General features: G+C 42.3%; 1 protein-coding gene across 1 annotated transcript; it reads left to right on the forward strand.

The window, feature by feature from the left end:
* The first annotated feature begins 5,500 nt into the window (after window positions 1-5,500).
* GJA1 (gap junction protein alpha 1) lies at window positions 5,501-18,242 on the forward strand. The gene is made up of 2 exons (XM_040965481.1): window positions 5,501-5,730; window positions 15,349-18,242. Exon 2 carries the CDS (start codon window positions 15,365-15,367, stop codon window positions 16,511-16,513), a length of 1,149 nt encoding a protein of 382 aa, XP_040821415.1. The 5' UTR covers window positions 5,501-5,730; window positions 15,349-15,364; the 3' UTR covers window positions 16,514-18,242.
* The last annotated feature ends 2,326 nt before the right edge of the window (window positions 18,243-20,568 follow it).

Below are 20,568 nucleotides of genomic sequence, written 5' to 3' on the forward strand. Positions count from 1 at the left end.
AAGATTCTCTCTATTTCTCTCTATAACTCTAACTTTAACAAAATAAGTTAAGGGAAAAATAGTACCCCATTATTAGAAGTCACCGCCACTTTCATCAAGGACACTCTTTTTGGAGGAAGGCCCCATATTATTCAACCTGTCATTGGGTTCTCAATTAAACCCTTGCTCCTCCTCCTTATTCACTATCTCTGCCTTGTCCTTGAATGCCTTCTCGAAGCGAAGTCAGCAAGGTCCTGGGTATCAGGCAGCACTTGCTGTCTGAGACCAGACTGACATATTTTCCATATATATAGGACTTAGAGTTAAACGAGTATGTTGCATGATTTCTTGATCACTTTATTGTGCCATGATGTGCTAGGTGACAATGCTACTGATTTGGTGATGCACATAAAGGATATACACAAACTGTCCATAGGTACCTCTTCCTGGACACCAAAGCAGACTCAGACATACAACAGAGAGGCATTTTAACGACTTTGGTAAGTGGTGCTATAACCAAGCATTGTAAATATTTCATTTGGGAATTTTTATCTCAGCTGACTTTTGAAGCAATGCTAAGTCCTTTGCTGAACTTTTTTTTTTTTACTTCTGCACAGCAAGTATGTAAATAGTATTGTTTATATGTTTGTTATTTGAACAAACTGTATTTACTAATGCTCTTGATCTGAAAGTCACTAAAATTTGCACACAAAGAATATCTATTTATAAAGCATTCTTTGTATTTTCCAAATTTCTGCAGCATCTAGTGCAATGCCAATATAAATTGCTGATGAGTGGGCATGCTGAGGAGAGTGCTGCTTCACCAGGTGACTTTAAAATAAACACTGTTCATTTTATGGTCCCAAAAAGAAAAAACAAAACAAAACAAAAACACTATGAAAGCATTTCCTCATGAATTAGATAATCCCCAGCAAATTGAACTTAGAGCAAACAACCAAAAACTTATTTAGATGGTTCAGAGACCATGTTGTCTCTATATAAAACTGATGCTTGTGTAGAACAAAGTTTCAGACCCTAAGCTCCCAGTTTAGCTTCTGGACAATTTTTTTTAAAATAGGCATACTATTAATGTTAGAAATCGCGCCCCTGCCTCTGTGGAAACAAAGAAAAAAGTTCCTTTTTAAAACTCATTTACTTTTTCTACTGTAATTTTGTTGTTCAGGCTTGCTTTTTGGGAACTCTTTTAAAAACAACTCAAAACCTAAAATTGAACATACTTCAAACCTGATATTTTTGCCTTCATTGCAAAACTTTAAAAATTCTCACTAGCATCTAACATAATCCCTGAAACATACATGCTTGCTAAATCAATTCTTGTAGACATTCGCAAGTGATCATAAAAAATTGAACAAGCTTTACTTTAAATGTGAAATCAGGATTCCGTTACTTCTTCCATTGTCGATTTTCCCTTTGCACAGAAGGTGGCGCCAAAGACGTATTCATCCAACGCCTAGGATTCCTTAACCGTCAACACAGAAAGCAAAACAAAACAATCTTCCCTTTACAATTGCTTGTGTGTGTGTGTGTAGCTTCCAGTTAGATGCACCTGGAGATAAATATGGACTGCTAGGAACTCAAATTTTACCCAGGTGTAGTCAAACTTTGATCCCTAATCCTTTTTCAGGAAGATACATGCTGTGAAACGAATTTTCACTGAAGTAAAAACTCTGGAGTTACCAAGCAAATTGTCACACTTCTGAAATTATGTGTTGAACAAAGATTCTAGCTCAAGTTGGTAATAGGGGAAATGAGGTTGTGATGGGAATGGGGAAATGGGATTGACCAGTCACATTAAGATCCCGTTAGATTTTACCATTTGGGATGCAGTGTTTCTAAACTCGCATACCATTGAGCTGCAAATTGACTTTCTCCTTCCCGTTGTGCAATAAACATTGGTTCAAATGGAAATTGCTACTCAGAAAGGATTGTTCTGATGCAAATGAAAGTAAATGTGAAAGATAACACCGTTACAGCTCAGTAGAAAGTTGAATAGACCCTCTGAGTATTTGTTCTTTTATCATTCTACAGATGCCTTCTCAACTTTTTCTTACTCTCACTGTTTAAACCTCACCTGCACTGAGAAATGACCTTCAAATTCTCAAATTCTTTTTCTCAAAACTCCTTCTTCGTGATCATTTACTCTTATTTTAAAGGAATGATTTCTGCAAAGCTGGTGATTCCCCCAGTTGCCTTGCCAATAAGCTCACTTGTAGCCATTTTAAATATTCCTCACTTTCCACTGACCTTACCTAGGCTTCATTCTTCTTCTTTGTCTGCTGTACACTAAGCATCTACACTGTCTGGTTTGCGTTCTGTCCAGTAATCTCATATGTGTGGGTACTTTTAAGTATTACCTCAATGAGACTAATCAGCGAGCTTTAGAACACTTTTAACCCGAATTCCACAATACATGTTGGATCGTGTCCGTCAGATCTCTACCTAGATGTGTCAATTCTTCATACTAAAATATTCCAAACTGACATGACTATCTCTTTCAGCACATGAGCCCATCCCCAGCTTCCTTTGTGGTGGTAGTAATATTTTCCTAATCAAACTCCAAAATTGTTTCCACAGCCTCCTCTCCTGTCCCCTCATTGAATCTGTCAGCACCTGTGACATTCTCACTCCCATTCCTTTCCTGCTGGTACTGTGCTAGTTCATTTCAACAGCGACAGTAATCCTCAGTTACTAGCCTCTAGTCTATACTCACCACTTTCCCGTATGTATGTTGCTCGCCAGAATCTCTGTGAGACAGCCTTAAACGTTCTTAAGATTATTCCATTTCTTTTTTAACATTCCAGAAATTCGTACTTTGAAGCCAAGGTAAAAATAAAAACTACAGATGGTTCTCATATTAGTAAATGCTTCTTACTATTTTGGAAATAATTTAATCTCTATTGTGCAAGCAATGTGTGTTTCTCAAAGTGCAGTGGCATGGGTCAAGTTGGTTCTGAGGCCTGGCGGGTGCATGGTGGAACTTAACGAACTCGTTAGAGAACAGGAACTCTAAGTCAGTATCCCTCTTTCTCCAAAGTGTAGTGTTGCCTGACTCGTAAATAAACCTGATTCCATTTCTTACACAGGAATAAGCCTAGGTATTCAGAGAAGATACAGTTCTGAGTTCTGGAAAGCCAATGTCTATATTAATGAAATATCACTGGCATTTCAGAGATTATGAAAAAATCATGCTTTTGAAAATCTGCCCCTTGTTTTGCAAAACATTCCAATGAAGACAAGCTTCTAAGGATCAGATAAACGGGATTTTTAAAAAACACTTTATCATTTGTCAACATAGAGCTCGTCATCACGGCCAGGGTTGAGGTGTAGCAGAAGTGGCTCTTGTTCTTTTCGAGAACCTTCTCTGTGTCCACCAGAGAATACTAAGCTGTCAGTGCTGCAGCAAGATCTCACTCACCAGGCCCAGCTCCCCTGCTCATGCCTTAGAGAGTTCTTCCAGTGGAGCAGCAGAGAGCATGGTGTCTTTCATCAGTGCTTTTTGATAAAGTCATCTTGAGATCTTTTATCAGTCAGCATGGGAAAATTAGTATAGAACCAGAAGACGTAGTACCTTCACGTGTTAGAAGTAATTACTTAATCCATAATCCAGGCTACAGAGTAATCACTTTCGCTCTGAAGGGTTTAAAAGGTGTCCTTGAATAATTGGATCAGTATAAAGAAACTCCTCATTTCTAAAATGCCATCTAGGTAAGAGATTGTTAAAAATGGTAGCTGAATATTTAGATAGCAATATCTATAGGCCTATCAAATGCATTAAAAATAAACAGAGGTTTCTTTGCTTTAAAATTCTTGACAAAATATTCAGTAGCAAATTTTCTTTCACATAATTCCAAATTAGCAACATAGGCATATTTGAAAATAAAATAGATGCCACAGTAATTGTTGCTACAAAAATTGTCTTACAAAAAATAAAGCAAACTGTTTCAAAAGCTAAATGTAGGTTAGGTTGTTAAAAGGAAGGAAACAATATTTTTCCTAAAATGAAAAATCATATTTTCATGAATTTGTTCTGTATCACATGAAATAATTTTCATTTAAGACAAAGCAATAGGCTCATTTGAAGGAGAGGATAATATATACCAAAGGAAAACGCTACCTGTAAGTTGTGAGTCTGAGAACTCAAAAGTCAAATTATGATTTCTGCTTCTTTAGCAAGCAAGCAATGAGGGGTAGACTCATGTCTCAAACCAAAGACACTTTATCAGTCATTTGAGCAATAGTATATTTAGGGAAAGGTATTTACCAGAAAATGTTTGCCATCCTACTTTTTTTTTTTTCTGTATTGCTGAGAAAAAGAGTTGGGTACATTAAAGCTGGATGAGTGTGTTGTTTCCAGAGAATAATGGCCAAAATATTTCCCTGCCCAAAGTCTGTAGCATCACTGAAGCCCATTTATAGGATTGTCCTGCCATACAGCCCTCTGCTAGGGCATTTGGGTAGCCATCAAAGGAACTGCCCACTCGAAGAATAGAGCCACATGATTCAGGCCATCATAAAGCCTAAGGAGAATCCCGCAGTGTGAGCCTGTGGAAGCGGCTTAGAAGCCTCTGTAGGCTACCAACCCAGTCCTCTGTTACCCTGCCGAAAACTGCAGGGGGCCCGAGAACGGAGATGATTGTAAGAACAATTGTAGTTTGGGGAATCCACTATAGCCAACTCCAAATTTTAAGTAACTGTAGTTTGTGTTTGATTCTGGAAAAACAAAACAAACGTAAGAACTACCTGAGAATTCTCTACAGATTCAGATTTTATTGTGTTGGCATTAAAAGGACTAAGACAATGGAAACTTTCGGTTCGTTGGAGTTCAGATTTCAAGATTTCACAGCCAACATATTAAACAGGTGACACGAGCTCACATATGAGTATATATGAGCATATTCTTGCTGCTAATTGAAAGAAACAAAGCAGTCGAAGGATAGGAAGACTGGCTGGAGATGGACAGAACACCATTTAGACCTTTTTTTTTAAATGTCTTCCTCACATTCCCACATTTCCTTTGTTAATTGTCCACACTCAAATTAAAAGGAAGGGAATTAGATCATCAGCCAGGCCACCCACGCCCACCCTTAACTTCACACACCTTAGCCATTATAAAACAAGCTGGCACCGGTCGCATTCTTTATCGCAACTTAGTGTAAAAAAAAAATATATATATATATATATTCATTTTAGAAACTCTTGTAATATTTAAAAACATATGTTTTCAAGATCCCAGGTCTTTTGGAAAAACAAACCCTAAAAAACAGCAATTTTTTTTTTTTAATCTGTAGGGAGTAATTCCAAGTGGCGGCATTCATGTACCTCACGTTGCTTTGTCTTTTGTTGTCAGCAAAGTTAACTGCAACTTTTATCTCGACCTGGCTTGGTCTTCTCTGCCTCTTCCCTCCCCCCTGCATTCGCCAGCCCCTTTCCCACCTCCTCCTCGCCTTTCCTTCTTCCCTCCCCTTGCTTCTTCCTAGCCCCTCCCCCTAGTTGAGTCAGTGGCTTGAAACTTTTAAAAGCTCTGTGCTGCAAGTTAGAAAAAAGCTTTTACGAGGTATCAGCACTTTTCTTTCATTAGGGGGAAGGCGTGAGGAAAGCACCAAACAGCAGCAGACTTTTAAACTTTAAATAGACAGGTCTGAGTGCCTGAACTCGCCTTTTCACCTTACTTCATCCTCCCAAGGAGTTCAATCACTTGGCGTGCCTACTTCACTTCTTTTAGAAGAACGAGTAAGTTGAGAAAAAAAAAAAAAGCACTTTATTTGTTAGTTTCTTTTTCTACTAATAGAACTTCAAACTTTTCAGACTGTAACTTTGATGTATGGTGTTTTGAAAGGGACTTGAAGTTGCAAGTGTTTCTGTTGTTTGAAGCTCAAACTTTACCGGATTTATATTTTGACTGTTAGAAAAAGTTTCTGTTAATAATGCAACAGGTAAAAGGTTCAAGCCTTGAGCATTACAATGAAGAATTTATAACTTGTTGAATATTTGGAGTTTTTTTTAGAGTGTAATTTTGCTTAATCTTCTGCAATCAGTAATAGATTAGATGTCCTGTTACTTGTCGGGGGTGGTGGGGGGGGTGGGTTAGGATTTGACTGACTAGATTTAAAAAAAAAATCAAAGTGTAGATTCGCTTTGCTTTGTTTGCTTCTTCTGGTGTTCATCTCTAGGTGCCCCTTCCTATGGTGGTAACCTTGAATGATGTTCCACAGCCTCACAAAGCAAACATCTTTTGTAATATCTGCTTTGTTAAGACATTGTGGTGACTGCACTTCCACGTGGTTCTTTCCTAGAATTCTCCCCACTAAACAACAAGATACAAAGTCCAGAGTATTCCTAGGGAGATTTAGAGATCAACTGATAGTAGTTTGTGTTAGTAACCGCTGTGGAACGATTTGGGACCCTCGGGAGAGCCGCCTTTTGCTCGACCATGCTTGCAGCTCCGGAGATGAGAAGCTTGAATGGGTGGAGGGCGGACGCTCGGGCTAGTCGGCCGGAGTGTTCTCACCGGGGCTGGGGAAGGAACGGGGCGAAGGAGTGCCTTGAGGGCTTTGGACGAACCGCACCCCCTCCCCAACCCTTCGGCCTCTAAGACCCCAGCGTTCTGGGACAATGGTGTGGGTTGTGGCCGCCAGGTTGTTAGCCACCAGGCAGAGATCCCGCTCAGGCGTGTTTTGAAGGGTTCGGTTTTTTTTTGTTTTTTGTTTTTTCTTAAAAGCGTCGTTTATTGGGAATATATTCAGTTAGCCAGAAACCCATCCATGCCTTTTGCTATCCGGTGAGCATTTTCTGCTCAGTCCGAATCCACAGACTGTGACCTCCCCCCCCCGCAGTTCAAGTCTTTGCACCGGAGGACGCGGGAAAGCAAGTCAAAATGAAAGCTCTCCGAGGCCGGGGGCCGGCGCCAGGCGCCTCTGCCATCTTCGCGGCCGCGCCGCCCCTCCAGGCCCCTGGGCGCCCGAACGCGGGGGGCTGTGGATGCTCCCCTCCACCCCGAGCGCGGGGGGCTGCGGTCCCTGGGCGCCCGAGCGCGGGGGGCTGTGCATGCTCCCCTCCACCCCGAGCGCGGGGGGCTGCGGACGCTCCCCTACCCCGATCCCTGGGGCCTGCGGATGCTCCCCGCCACGCCGGGCACGGGGGGCTGGGGCACCGGGCTGCGCGCCAAACGGCCCTGAGCCCGGGATCTCTTCAGAGTTGTCCCAGTGATTTCTCACCCTCCCCTTTCTCTCAAACTCTGGCGGGGAAACTTGAGCACCTTGGGAATTCACGTGCTGAAAGTGCACTTGTAACTCCCGGGACGTGGATGAAACGTGCTCCGAGGGCGGTGGGGCGCGGGGAGGAAGGTGAGCAAGCCCCTTCCTGAAGCCAGCCGGGAATCGGTGACCAGTCCCTGGGCCAGGAGGTGCGGGTTTTGGAAACGCCAGGCTGCGGTTCCGAGCAGCCCAACCCGGGCTTTCCAGTGACGCACGTTTGCCGGGCATCTCTGATAAGGTTTATCTCGGGGGGCCTCTTTGATCCCCGTCCCGGGGGGCTGCCGCTTTTCCTAAGTGTGGCCCACAACCGTGGTGGGAAGCGAGAGCCCTCACGTGTCGCCCTCGCAGACACGGTTTATTTAGTGGAGATTTCCTCTGCTGCTGAACCAAGATAATAACATTCTAGAACTCCCGTCTGAAGGGTCTCGCACAAGAAGCCTCCTTTTTTCACTTGTGCACGAGGATTACTGAAAACAACAGGAGGTAGTAATGTAAAGAACCCGTTCCCTGCAGTGAAATAAGCCGATTGCAGACTAAGCCTTTGGGGGTGAAAAGACGAGTTCTTCTGGGTAGGCCTAATGGAGAGCAGTGCCAGCCTCGGGAAGGAAGCTGTGCTGTGGCGGTGTGTTGAGTTCTGAGTCCTTGAACAAGTGGCCCGGTGAGTGGGTGCAAACGTGGAGCGCCCACCTGCCCCTTCCTGGGGCACTGATAGGACGTTGCCACTTCTTGACTGTGGAAGCGTGTCCCACATTTTTCTAATACCTCTGCGTTTTCTCACCCCAGCTGCTCCTGCCACTCGGTCTGTCACCCTTGGCTGTTAAAGTCCTACAGTGTTGACCTTTCACGGGAAACAGGTTCCACAGAGGGCAGTGGTTCAGATCTGGGGGATGTCTTAGTTACTTAGACGTTTGTAAATTCCCGCAGCGGGCAGGGTGGGGACCCCCATCTCGCTGCTTGATGTCGCTTCTTTAATATTATCCAGAGGTGTAGCTGGCGCCTTTACATAGCCCCAGGGAAGATAGGAAAGTCACCAATGATTAATACCTTCTGCCCCACCTTTCCTGTTGTTCTGACTTCCCCTCAAGATTCTCAGTTGTCTGAACAGATATGTCAAAATCTTATCTACAAAGTTCAGCTTTGTAGAGAGAGAGAGTTGGGTATCTAGTATTTACCATTAATGTCACTATTCAGTAGAGGTAGTTAAAGCTAACAAGAGAAATCCCCAGACCTTTTCTCCTCCAAGGGAGATCAGAATTCTTGGGATAACTGCCTCAATTATCCACTTTGCTTTAACTGTCTGAATTTTCCCATTCAGCTGTGTGTGTACAGAGTTGTTGCCAAAATTCAAACCACGGTTTGTTTTCCTAGTGTCGGTGGCTTTAGAAAAATCTCATAAATTTGACATCCTAATTTTCTTATTTCCCTAGCTTTCAATTTTTTTTTCTTGAAAAAAAAAGTAATGGGTGCTTATGTTTGTGATTGGTGTTTTGTTAGAGATATCAAAAATAAAATAATAAATGAGTTGTCTAAAAGTTTTTCAAGAGTAATTGCTGTACACTCCGGAGCTCTCACGAAGAGTTTGTCAAGTGTGAGCTACCTCATTCTTTCCTTACTGAAGAAAATAGACTGTTCCGGACACACTTGGGCCCTAAGGATGTGTACCCATGATTGCAAAATAGCAGGGCTGGTGAATATAAAAATAGCCAACTTGGAGGTGGGAGTGAGGGCAGAGGCGCAAGAAACACCAACCCTGGGCAGAAATATGTAAAATTATTTAGCTCCTTAGTGAACATAGCTTTGGGCTGCAACTTCTGGCTTAGGGTTTTTCCTCCAGCATCCATAAATTGACCTTGAAATTTGTGTAGGCGAGGGAGTGCAGGGTAGGTGCTGAAGCAGAGAGGGAATCATGGATTGGCATTCTTTTATTGGAGAGCGTCCTTGAGTCCTCAACTTGTAGCTCATCTCCTTATTGTTTCCAGGTTGAGGCAAGGTGAGGCTTGTGAGGGAGTAGGGGAAGATCAAGAAAGAAAAAAGCTTGTGTTTGCTGTTCTGCTCTCCACTCTTCACCACCCCAGTTCCTGGGGTGGGGTTGGGACGAGGGAGAATAGTGTTAAGCAACTCAGTGGCCTGTATGAGACACCTGTGGAAATGTCAGTGTTGTCATTCTGAACAGAATCTGAGCAATCAAAGAACAATGAGGCATAATTTAAAACAGATGTTTGCTGCATAAGGTGTATTGGCTGGAGCACATTGTTAGGCTAACTGTCCAGGGTTGGAATGTGAAACTGGGAATATGCTCCATATCACCTGGTTTGAATCAGTTCATTGCCCACTGATTGTTACAGAGTCTAGTTAATACCAGCTGCTGTCCACCTCCTTCAAAATCCTAACCACCTCTAGTTGTCATTCTTGAAATAAAGATAATTTTAAGCAAGCCATTTCTTCCAGTACCGGTTTGAGTTAACAGTAAAGTGTGGTGAAGTCAGGGTATCCCAGAACAGAGGGGTGCAGCACAGGTTTGTGTTGTCATTGTTTAACTTAGCCTGTAACATCCTAACATGCAGCTGAATGTTCATCCATTGGGCCTATTCTAGTTCTACAAGAATCTAATCATTAGGATCTCATCTAAGAAGCTCTTTGTTGCAAAGCCTCTTACCTTCATTCCGTGCTCTTGCCTGTTCTAGATGCTTTGAAGCAGATTTTAGCAACTGTCACTTGAAATATTGGCAAGACTTTTTTTTGAACCAATAAGGTTCCTTTTTAAATATTCCCGAACCCTTAGAAGTTTGAGACAAATAAAATTAAGAGAATTCTAAAGAGATAGTAAAAACAGGTTGCACTGTATAGACTCCATTTAATATATGCAACATCTTCTAAGGAGTAAGAGTGATTGCCCCAGTATAATTACTCACATAGCTCGTACCAGTCAAGAAAGGTAGAGTGTGATAAAAGACAAATGTCAAGCAGAGCTAAAACTTTTAAATTTTTTTTTTAGTTATTTTTTTAAGAAAGCAAAAACGGGGCAAAGGGGATAGGAAATGACACCACTGGGTAAAGGATGTTGCTGTTTTATACCTGATGGAAATTGTCTATTGAAATGAAGCAAATGAGGAAGTAAGCTGTGTGGATAAAGGGAACTGATCAAAGCAGATCAGTGGATGCTGGTTTTTAGGCAGTGACCAGTGGCAGGAAATCTGAAGAGAGTGACTGATGGCTGACCTTTAGCAAGGTCATGGGTCTGGGTGTATTTTGACGATAGTACCTGGAGTACTTTGTTGGTGGATTAATTGTACGTTGTGTTAATTGTGTGCATAGGAATTCCACCAGAGAACGTCAGACTTTAGCACAGCAGTCACTGCTGGGCTCAAAGACGTTTCTTGCAAGGGGCAGGAGTTCTTAAAGAAAAATGAGAGAAAAACGTAAGGAACTCCCACACGCAATTCCTTATGCGCTTTTAGACTTCTCTTGAATTTTTAAGCATCTATTTTCCCACTTGTTTATAGTTGCCTGCTGTGGAAAACCTTATTTTCTAACTCCAATGAAATTAATGGCATAGAGAGGCTTCCACTTTAGGGGAAAGTATTTGTAAGGTTTTAGCCAAAGAGATAGCCAATGTAAGTTAAATTAGAAAATCTGTTTTTAAACTGTTTCATTTACATCCGATGCTCTCAGGCAGGGCAGATGGGTTTGTGGGATATAGGGGAGTCCTGAGTCCTTGGAAACCCTAGTGAGTACAGGGCCTGGGTACCAAGAGAGCCAAAGTTCCTCTTGCTGAGTCACGTGCCTTCTGCAGACCTCAGCTCTTTCAGCTCTACTGCCCTTTTTTCCCATTTCTGAATATTTTGAACAAGAAAGTACCCCCCCAAAATTTTTTTTTAAGATTTATTTATTTTTATGGAAAGTCAGATCTACAGAGAGGGGAGATAGAAAGAAATTCCATGTACTGGCTCACTTCCTAAGTGGCTACAAATGGCCAGACCTGAGCCCATATGAAGCCAGAGGCCACACAGATGCAGGCTCCCAAGGTTTTGGGCCATCCTCAACTGCTTTCCCAGACTATAAGCAGAAAGCTGGAAGGGAAGTGGAGGAGCTGAGACACAAATGTCCGTATGGGATCCTAGCGTGTGTAGGGTGAGGATTCTAGCCACTAGGCTACCACGCTGGGCCCAACACCCCAAATTTAAAGGAAAACTTTGCCAGCTTGCCTTTTTTTTTTTTTTAAAAGATTGATTTATTTTTTATTGCAAAGTCAGATATACAGAGAGGAGGCAACATGCAGAGGAAGATTTTCCATCTGATGATTCACTCCCCAAGTGAGCACAATGGCCAGTGCTGCACAGATCTGAACCCAGGAGCCAAAACTTCTTCCAGGTCTCCCACACGGGTGCAGGATCCCATGGCTTTGGGCTGTGCTCTACTGCTTTCCCAGGCCACAGGCAGGGAGCTGGGTGAGAAGTGGGGCTGCTGGAATTAGAACCAGCAACCATATGGGATCCCGGCACATGCCAGGCAAGGACTTTGCTGGGGGCCAGCTTGCATTATTTTAAAACCACCTGTTAACATGTGTTTTAAAAAATAACCAAAACTCATTTTCTAGATTTTTTCTCTCATAAATCAAATTTTCCAGACTGGTGATGGTCTGGAATGGAATTTTTAACAAGTACAGGCAATTTGATTGTGATAGCAATTCAGGAACTCAGTTTTTTAAAAAAAGCCAGAATCTCTGAAACAGGTTGCATTTGGTGCTTGAAGCTCTCCTAGTCTAGGCATCTATACAGGGTAATGGAAAATGTGATCTAATGTGGTGCACAGAAGGCACAGAGCGGTCCAGCTGCTGTCGAGAATCTGGGCTTTGGGCAGGTATTTGGCGCAGCAGTAAAAAGGCTCCTTGGGACACCCGAATCTATCAGTTCCTGCACCTGACAGGCAGCTGAGTAAGGCTTAAATATTTAGGTCCCTACCACCCACACAAAGAACTGATGTGGTTGGAGTTCTGGCTTCGGGTTTGGCCTGGCCTACCCCTGGCATTCAGGGAGTGAGCCAGCAAATGGAAAATCCATCTCTTTCCCTCTTTGTCTTTCAAATAAAATGAGGGAAGGGGGGAATTTAAACAACTAATCTGCATAGACCATGATCCACATATATAAAACTCCAATCAGGAAAAAGGTAAAGACATGACTTAAATGACATGCTTAGCTACGTTGGTTTTCCTGTATCTATTTAATCTGACTATAAGTTTATGCCTCAGATTCTATAAATCTATTATGCCTTTTCCTTATAAAAGGGTGTTAATTCTGCTACAAAAACTTGGGAAAATGAAAATATTATACCAGAAATGGGAGCTAGAACAGCCAGCTGCTCGAATTTTGGTTCATGTAAGAGTGATTCAAGTCACTTGGTTGTCACAAGATGAGCCATCACAGTGAATCCTGTTTCATGGTCCCTGATGGTGGTAATGACATGTTATAGGGTTATGAGGTGTCCAATTAGATAATTTACATCTTATCTAGATGAAAGAGTATACCTCATTAATGCAAATTATAACTCTGGGTGCTTTAAAAAAGAGAGACAACTTTGCAATTAAATTGCTGGTGTATTAAAGCAGAACCATGACCCAGAGAGTGGCCTGCTGACCCAACTCACACTGCAGTGTTGTAGAGTGTTTTTGTGAAATCACAGTTTTTTGAAAGCAAATTTCATTTCCCATAGAATATAAAAAGCTTTGTAACGAATTGTGACAACCATCTATGCAATCAAATTTTGGTGGTCAGATTTATTTCTAACAAAACAGACTTATCTTGACCTTTCATTGCATGAATGTGATGAGATGTTTGCAAATGGATTATCGCTTTACACTGGACTGTTCTGGGTACATTTCTCCCAACAATTGGACGATCTGAGCAAAAGCAGATGATACTGGCAGAAAATTGTAATTCTTTACAAACAGATTTAGGGCCAATTTACACATCATCACATAGAAACTGTCTATTGATAAAGCTCCAAAAATTCTGTTATGTTTGTTTGACCCTCATGGACTGTATTTTATTCCAAGTCTAGTGCTTTCATTTATATTCTCATAATCAAATTCCATCCTGACTGAATTGCTCTTCTCACTTCAGGCCTTTTCTTGGCTACTGAACACTGTCGGTTTGCAGCCTTTGTTCTGGTTTAGCTGTTCTTTTCATACTTCAGGTTTCCTTTTCTAACTTGTCACTTTAGAATCTAAAATGGTCCTCCTAAAAGTAGAAGGGAAGTTCTTTCTAATTGACACAGGGTAATTGTGGCAGACTGTCTTTGATGACCAGTGGGAGAGCATTATTTCTGGGTCCTTCCCATCTGCTTCCTCTCTTATTACATTCTTTGGCATCCGTTCTGGGTCAGCCATCTCTTTTCTTTGTTCCCTTCAGGAAATCCCAGGTCTAGTTTCCATTCCATTTTTTCATGGCCCCTGTCTATAGCCAGGAGATGCAGTGATTAGACAGAAATGTGATATTGCATGGGAAAAGATTTCCCCCTTCTGCCTGTCTTTCATTTAGTTCATGCATGGAGAATATGGCTCATAGATCATTATGGAATGAGGAGCTGCTACACAGAATACATCAGAAGTGTGTGGAGGGGTGGTAAGCATCTCACATCATGCATCAGAATGCCTTGGTTCAACACCCACTTCCAGCTGCTGACTGTAGCTTCCAATTAATGCAGCCCTTCCTAGTATCTGGATTGGTTCCTGGCTTCAGGGCCCCATGGCGTGAAAATAACAAACCTTTCAACTCTGTTTCTGAAGAACCCTCATCTGTATGCCAAAGTTACCTATGTGTATTCTTGTCTCATTTTTGGCTACACTATAACATCATGAGGGTTTTTGCTCGTTTTCTAATTACTGAAATTTTGTCTGCTTCATCAGTTTCTGAACCTTCCAGTCACTACTGTCTGCAAACTCAGCCTATATTCTCTTCGTCTGTCATATCACGTCAGTTGTTTCTTCCCGACTTCCAGCCTTTGTTAAGATTGTGTGTATCAAACTGTGAAACATGAGTAGCTTTCACAGCTTTTCATATTAAAATCAAAAGAATGTATTAGCCTTGTACATGGGGATTGTACCAATATATGAGTAGTTCCTCTATCTTTAGAACATTCACTCCCCCGCCCAACCTCAGGAAAATTAACAACTGACAATTAGAGGCATAAATTGAACTAGATATCCTTTTGAGATCCGTATCAGTTCTACAGACATAGATTTTTTTTTTATCCCCAATAAAAAGGAAATTCTAGGCTTGAGACACTAGACATTGAAAGAGGAATGAAGATGAATGTGTATATTGAAAACCCAATAAAATAATAATAATTATTATTTTTTTAAGTGTCAGACAGGGAAACCTCTTATGCCAGTTCACTTCCCAGATAGCTGTAATTGGCAAGGCTGGGCCTGGTTAGAACCAGAGGCAAGGAACTCAATCCAGGCCTTCCATGTGAATGGCAGGAAGCTGGAATTGGAAGCCAGGGAAAAGAATCAAAGCCAGGCGAATGTTTTACATGAAATAATGGTGTATACTTAATCTTTGTGGACAGTGGGTTATATAAGTAATAGAGTATGCATAAGTACTCATAGTAAGGTTGAATAATAAAGTAGCAGTGTTTTAAAAGATTGTGTATGAGTTCATGGGTTTTCTTGTGCTCAGGGGTGTTCTTGCATGCCTGTGTTTTGAATAACACATCAGCATTGTGCCCAGGCTTGCATCCAGTTACAGGCCTACCAGGCAAGAACTGTCCTCATTTATCAAACAAATTAAATAAGCAGAGACACCTAGCACAGACAGCTTCTCAAGTCACGTGGCAAGGCAACAGTTGAGTGAGCTATCCATCTCAGGTTGGGATTACAAATCACTCTGCTATGCTGCTTCTAGGACTTAACTTGTTTCTGCAGGACAACATAATAATAGCTCTTTATGAAGAGAAAATAGGACAGGGGGCGTTTAGAGGGGAAGAATGCTAGAAAAATATGAAATCCTTTGCAATATCGTCTGGAAAATTCTGTATCTTGAACTATGGATTTGTGATCAGTGATCCTTTAGTTGTTTTTTCTGTTTCTTTCTAGGTGGTGCCCAGGCAACATGGGTGACTGGAGTGCCTTAGGCAAACTCCTGGACAAAGTCCAAGCCTACTCCACCGCTGGAGGGAAGGTGTGGCTGTCGGTCCTTTTCATTTTTCGAATCCTGCTACTGGGAACAGCAGTTGAGTCAGCTTGGGGTGATGAGCAGTCTGCCTTCCGTTGTAACACTCAACAACCTGGTTGTGAAAATGTCTGCTATGACAAGTCCTTCCCAATCTCTCACGTGCGCTTCTGGGTCTTGCAGATCATATTTGTGTCAGTACCCACCCTTTTGTACCTAGCGCACGTATTCTATGTGATGAGAAAGGAAGAGAAGCTCAACAAGAAGGAGGAGGAGCTCAAAGTTGCCCAAACTGACGGTGTCAACGTGGAGATGCACTTGAAGCAGATTGAGATAAAGAAGTTCAAGTATGGCATTGAAGAGCATGGCAAAGTGAAGATGCGAGGGGGCTTGCTGCGCACCTACATTATCAGCATTCTCTTCAAGTCTGTCTTCGAGGTGGCCTTCCTGCTGATCCAGTGGTACATCTATGGATTCAGCTTGAGTGCTGTTTATACTTGCAAAAGAGATCCCTGCCCCCATCAGGTGGACTGCTTCCTCTCTCGCCCCACTGAAAAAACCATCTTTATTATCTTCATGCTGGTGGTGTCCTTGGTGTCTCTTGCGTTGAACATCATTGAGCTCTTTTATGTCTTCTTTAAGGGTGTGAAGGATCGTGTGAAGGGAAAGAGTGATCCTTACCACGCCACCACTGGCCCGCTGAGCCCATCCAAAGACTGTGGGTCCCCCAAATACGCCTATTTCAACGGCTGCTCCTCACCAACTGCTCCTCTCTCACCCATGTCTCCTCCTGGGTACAAGCTGGTCACCGGCGACAGAAACAATTCTTCTTGCCGCAATTACAACAAGCAAGCAAGTGAGCAAAACTGGGCTAATTACAGCGCAGAACAAAACCGAATGGGGCAGGCAGGAAGTACCATCTCTAACTCACATGCGCAACCTTTTGATTTCCCGGATGATAACCAGAATTCCAAAAAACTTGCGGCTGGACATGAACTGCAGCCTCTAGCCATTGTGGACCAGCGACCTTCAAGCAGAGCCAGCAGCCGTGCCAGCAGCAGACCTCGGCCTGACGACCTGGAGATCTAGATGCGGCTTAAGCAGCAAGATTCCACGCAAACTGTGGAGAAGAAAACAGGTGCTGTAGAAAGTGCACCTTAGGTGTGAATTTTGTTCCAGTGGAGGTGGTACTCAACAGCCTTAGTCATGAGGCTTAGAAAATAAACGCAAAGACAGTAGAATTCTTAGGTTCATTGGGAGTATCTGGGATAGGTGGGTGGAAGGGGAGGGAATGAATACCAATGTGGGAGGTACATTTGGTATTTAATGTAGTGAATTCAAAGAACATAAAATAAGAGTTGCATTAGGTGATAATATAGATAAGGGCTTTTCTTCCCTTCCTACTCCCTCAAACCCTCAAGACTGATTCTGTATATGTGAAAGAGTGGGTGATTAACTGCAGCTAAATATTTTGCTTTCTTTTACCAAGAAACAGAAATAGCTTTTTAGCAAGGATTAAATACTTCCTGAACATCTTCCTTGCTCTGAGCAAGGAAAAGACAGGATTATCTTTACATCCCTGCTAAAACATTCCATTGTCAAAGTTTGCACTTTGAAGGTTAGCTTTCTAGGCCTGACCCTCCAGGTGTCTATGGACTTTTGCTACTATGTTTTTTTTATTCTTAGCATCAGTCAAAAGTTCAGACAAGGCCCACAGAAAAAAATTTTTTCATGCATTTGCGTCACAGCCAGTTCTGTATGCATCCACTTTCGTCACATCATTACCATCACTTATTTTTGTCATTCCTCTACTACTATTCACATTCATTTAACGGTTTTGCAGACATTCTACATCAATTGGGATGTCATTTTTTGAGCTAGAGTCAGGGAAGCAAGCCATGCTCAATATTTAACAATCACTTGTACATGTATGTGTGTGGAAGAGAATGTTTTTATTTGTCATGTATTGGTACAAGCAGATTCAGTATAAACTCACAAACACAGATTTGAAAATAATGTGCACACAGGGCTCAAATTTGAAATTTTCTCATGGATTTTGTGGTGTGGGCCAATACGGTGTTTACATTATGTGATTCCTGCTGTGCAAGTAGAGCACATTTTTTTCCACGTGAAGTGTCTCCCCCTACTCCCTGTATATCCTATTATGGATACTGATTTTGTTAATTATGATTTTTTTTCTTTTTTTTTCTCTATTTTAGAACATAGCAGTGATGCTATTACTGAAATGTAATCGTCGATGCTTGAATGATAGAATTTTAGTACTGTAAACAGGCTTTAGTCATTAATGTGAGAGACTTAGAAGAAATGCTTAGAATGAAATATTAAGTGTGCCTAAATCAATTTTGCAGTAACTGGTATTCTTGATTTTGTCCTACTTATTAGTACACGTTAATTCAGAACTTGTATCCTACAATATGAGTTTGACAGACTATGGAAGTGACCAGCAATTTGGATGTTTGCACTAAGATTTTCTTTGGAATGCAAGGGAGGTTGAAAGGTTTCAGTAGTACACATGTAACTAATTTATTTGAACTGTATGCTGAAGATACGTACCATTTTCTACAAATGCCTTTCTCAAAGTCATCACAAATGATTGGTGAAAATGCCGAGAACCATACTTTTCTTGCACATCAATTACATAAAGAGTTTTGTACAATGAGAAATTGCTAATTTGTTTGACATTCCATGTTAAACTACTGTCATGTTCAGCTTCATTGCATGTAACGTAGTCTTGGTCCATCAGATCATGTGTTCTGAAGAGTGTCTTTTATTCAATAAAGTTTTAATTTAGTATAAAGATAGCCTCTCCATAAACTGGTGTGTTTTTTTTGAAGATTAAGAAACACGTATTGCCGTAATTCTTTAAGATAATTAAAGACATTTCCACTGATTATGAAGAAGTGGACAAAAGATTCACTTTTTACCATGATCTGAAAGACAATGTTTCTCATCAGCTATGTTCTGTGCTTCATGTTGATGTTTATTCAACTAATAACATAAAATTGCCAAGAGTGTTGGAATACAACTTTAATGAGATGAGAGTTTAAAAATAGGGCAGGATTGAGTGATCTAGATTATACATGAAGAAGTAAGTGTGAAAATAGTTTGCTGGAATTTTAAGACCATGAAACTCCTGGAAAGAAAAGTATAAATACGAACAAAGTCTGAGTATAGCTACACTGAGTGGCAAGCTAACCTTAGTTATTTTAAGACAGAGTGAAGATGCAAGAAATTGAAGATTTAAAAAACCTGGCACCCAAAGATAGATCAACCATGCAAAGAATAGAACAGTTCTGACAAAGCTAGTTTAGTGTGCTTTATCTGAAGTAATTAAGACTAGGAGAAGTGTTTAAGATTTGAGGGTTTTGAATATTTGTACATACATAATGAGATATCTTAGCATAAAATTAATTTTAGTACATATATATACCTTACTTGAAACTAATTTTTTTCAATTTCCTTTTTGGTGATTTTTACATAGCTGATTAGAGTGTGAAGGGTTAAGGGCCAGAAGAAAGTGGGTTAGGTCATTGTTTCCACATTTTCTTCCTGACTATCTGGAAGAAGAGGGGAGATGAGGGTAGATGCCACTCAGCCTCCCACCCATCTCAGGGTCCCCGATGTGGGGCATGCTCCAAGGGTCCTACTTAAGTGGTTTTGATATAGTTCAACAGTTCTATATTGCTGTCGATCTTGCCCTGGTTCCCTTACTTGCCAGTATGAACAGCAGACTGGTCCAGTTTGTCCCACACCCCATTCTACTCTCATACATGTCAATGGGGATTGAAGACTAGTTCAACCCAACCAGCCCCACTATCCAGGACATACTGGTGCCACTGTGTCTAGCGATGCCTGCCCCTAGTCCTGGTTTTCATGCTCCCAGTGGGAGTGGCAACCCAAGAGGGAGGTACAGACTTTCCCTGTTTCGTCTACTCCCGGACATTGAGCTTTCCAGGTGGTTTTGCAGTTTAGCTTGACAGAATCTGCCTCCATGCCAGCATCTGCCAGCTGATGTGACAAAGCCCAACCAACCCGCACACACTCTGGCTTATGCATACAACGGTAAGAACAGTCAACTCAGCCTGGCTTTTGCCTGATCCAGTTTGCATGCAAGTGCTGCTGGCTTGATTTGCCCTTGATCCCAGCTCTTGTGCTTACCAGTGGGAGTGAGTAGTACCCCAGCACGGGTGCCCCCTTCACCCCCTGCCCGCCAGGTTTGTCCCTTTACCCTTGGTCTCACATGTGCTGATTCGGATTTGCCAGCAGGTGAAATGAACTGGTCCAGCCTGGCTCATCCTAGACCTGAGTCAAAAGTATACCGGTGGGTACCATTACCTGGCCTGGTTTGGGATACTCCCTGTCTTGGTTCTTACACTCACCTTCAGGGACTAGGTCCCAACAGAGGAGTTCTCCAAGTTCTTCCATCAGAACTTCTCCCAATGTCAGATCTCAAGTATACTGTTGAGTCCATGGGCCAGCCCTACTTAGTCTACCTTCTGTTCTAGCCAGAACAGTGACCTTTCCTGACAGTCCCTCACCCATTCTGGTTATTACTGTTGGGTGCTACAGCCCAGACAATCCTGATCCACATCCAGACACAGCTCACACATGGTTCAGCAGGACCAGAGATCTGGCCCAGTCCTTCCTACAGACAACCTTTGCTCTCACCAGTGGGTGCTGAAGTCTAGCCCAGTCTGGCATAGCCCAGTCCATGCCTGTGCCAAGGGAGACTGCATCCAGGTCCTGACCAGATCACAGCCCTGACTTCAGCCCTCATGCTCACCAGTGGGAACCACAACCTAGCCAATGCATCCCCTTAGCTCTCCAACCAGGTCTATTCCCAGTCACAGATTTTGCGTGTGCTAGTGATTGCTCTGATCCAGCTTGGCAAAGCCCCTCACCTGTCTTGGCCTTTGCCTTTGGATGCTATAGCCTTTTCTGACCTGGCCTGCCCCCAACTCTCACTGATGGGTGCTGGAACCTAGCCTTGCTCAGTCTGCTCCCATCCCTGGCTCATGCAAACCAGTAGGTGTGATAACCTAGCCTGGCATGACCTGAACTCCAGCCTAGTTTCTGTACTTGCCAGTGGGCTAAGGTTTGCTTGGCCCTGCCTGGTCCCTCAC

Source organism: Ochotona curzoniae, unplaced genomic scaffold (genome assembly GCF_017591425.1).
Source record: "Ochotona curzoniae isolate NIBS_2020 unplaced genomic scaffold, NIBS_Ocur_1.0 scaffold_3890, whole genome shotgun sequence".
Lineage (NCBI taxonomy): Eukaryota > Metazoa > Chordata > Mammalia > Lagomorpha > Ochotonidae > Ochotona > Ochotona curzoniae.

Excerpts from the sequence above, each read along its gene's own strand:
- GJA1 (XM_040965481.1), top strand. The coding sequence starts at position 15,365 with ATGGGTGACTGGAGTGCCTTAGGCAAACTCCTGGACAAAGTCCAAGCC.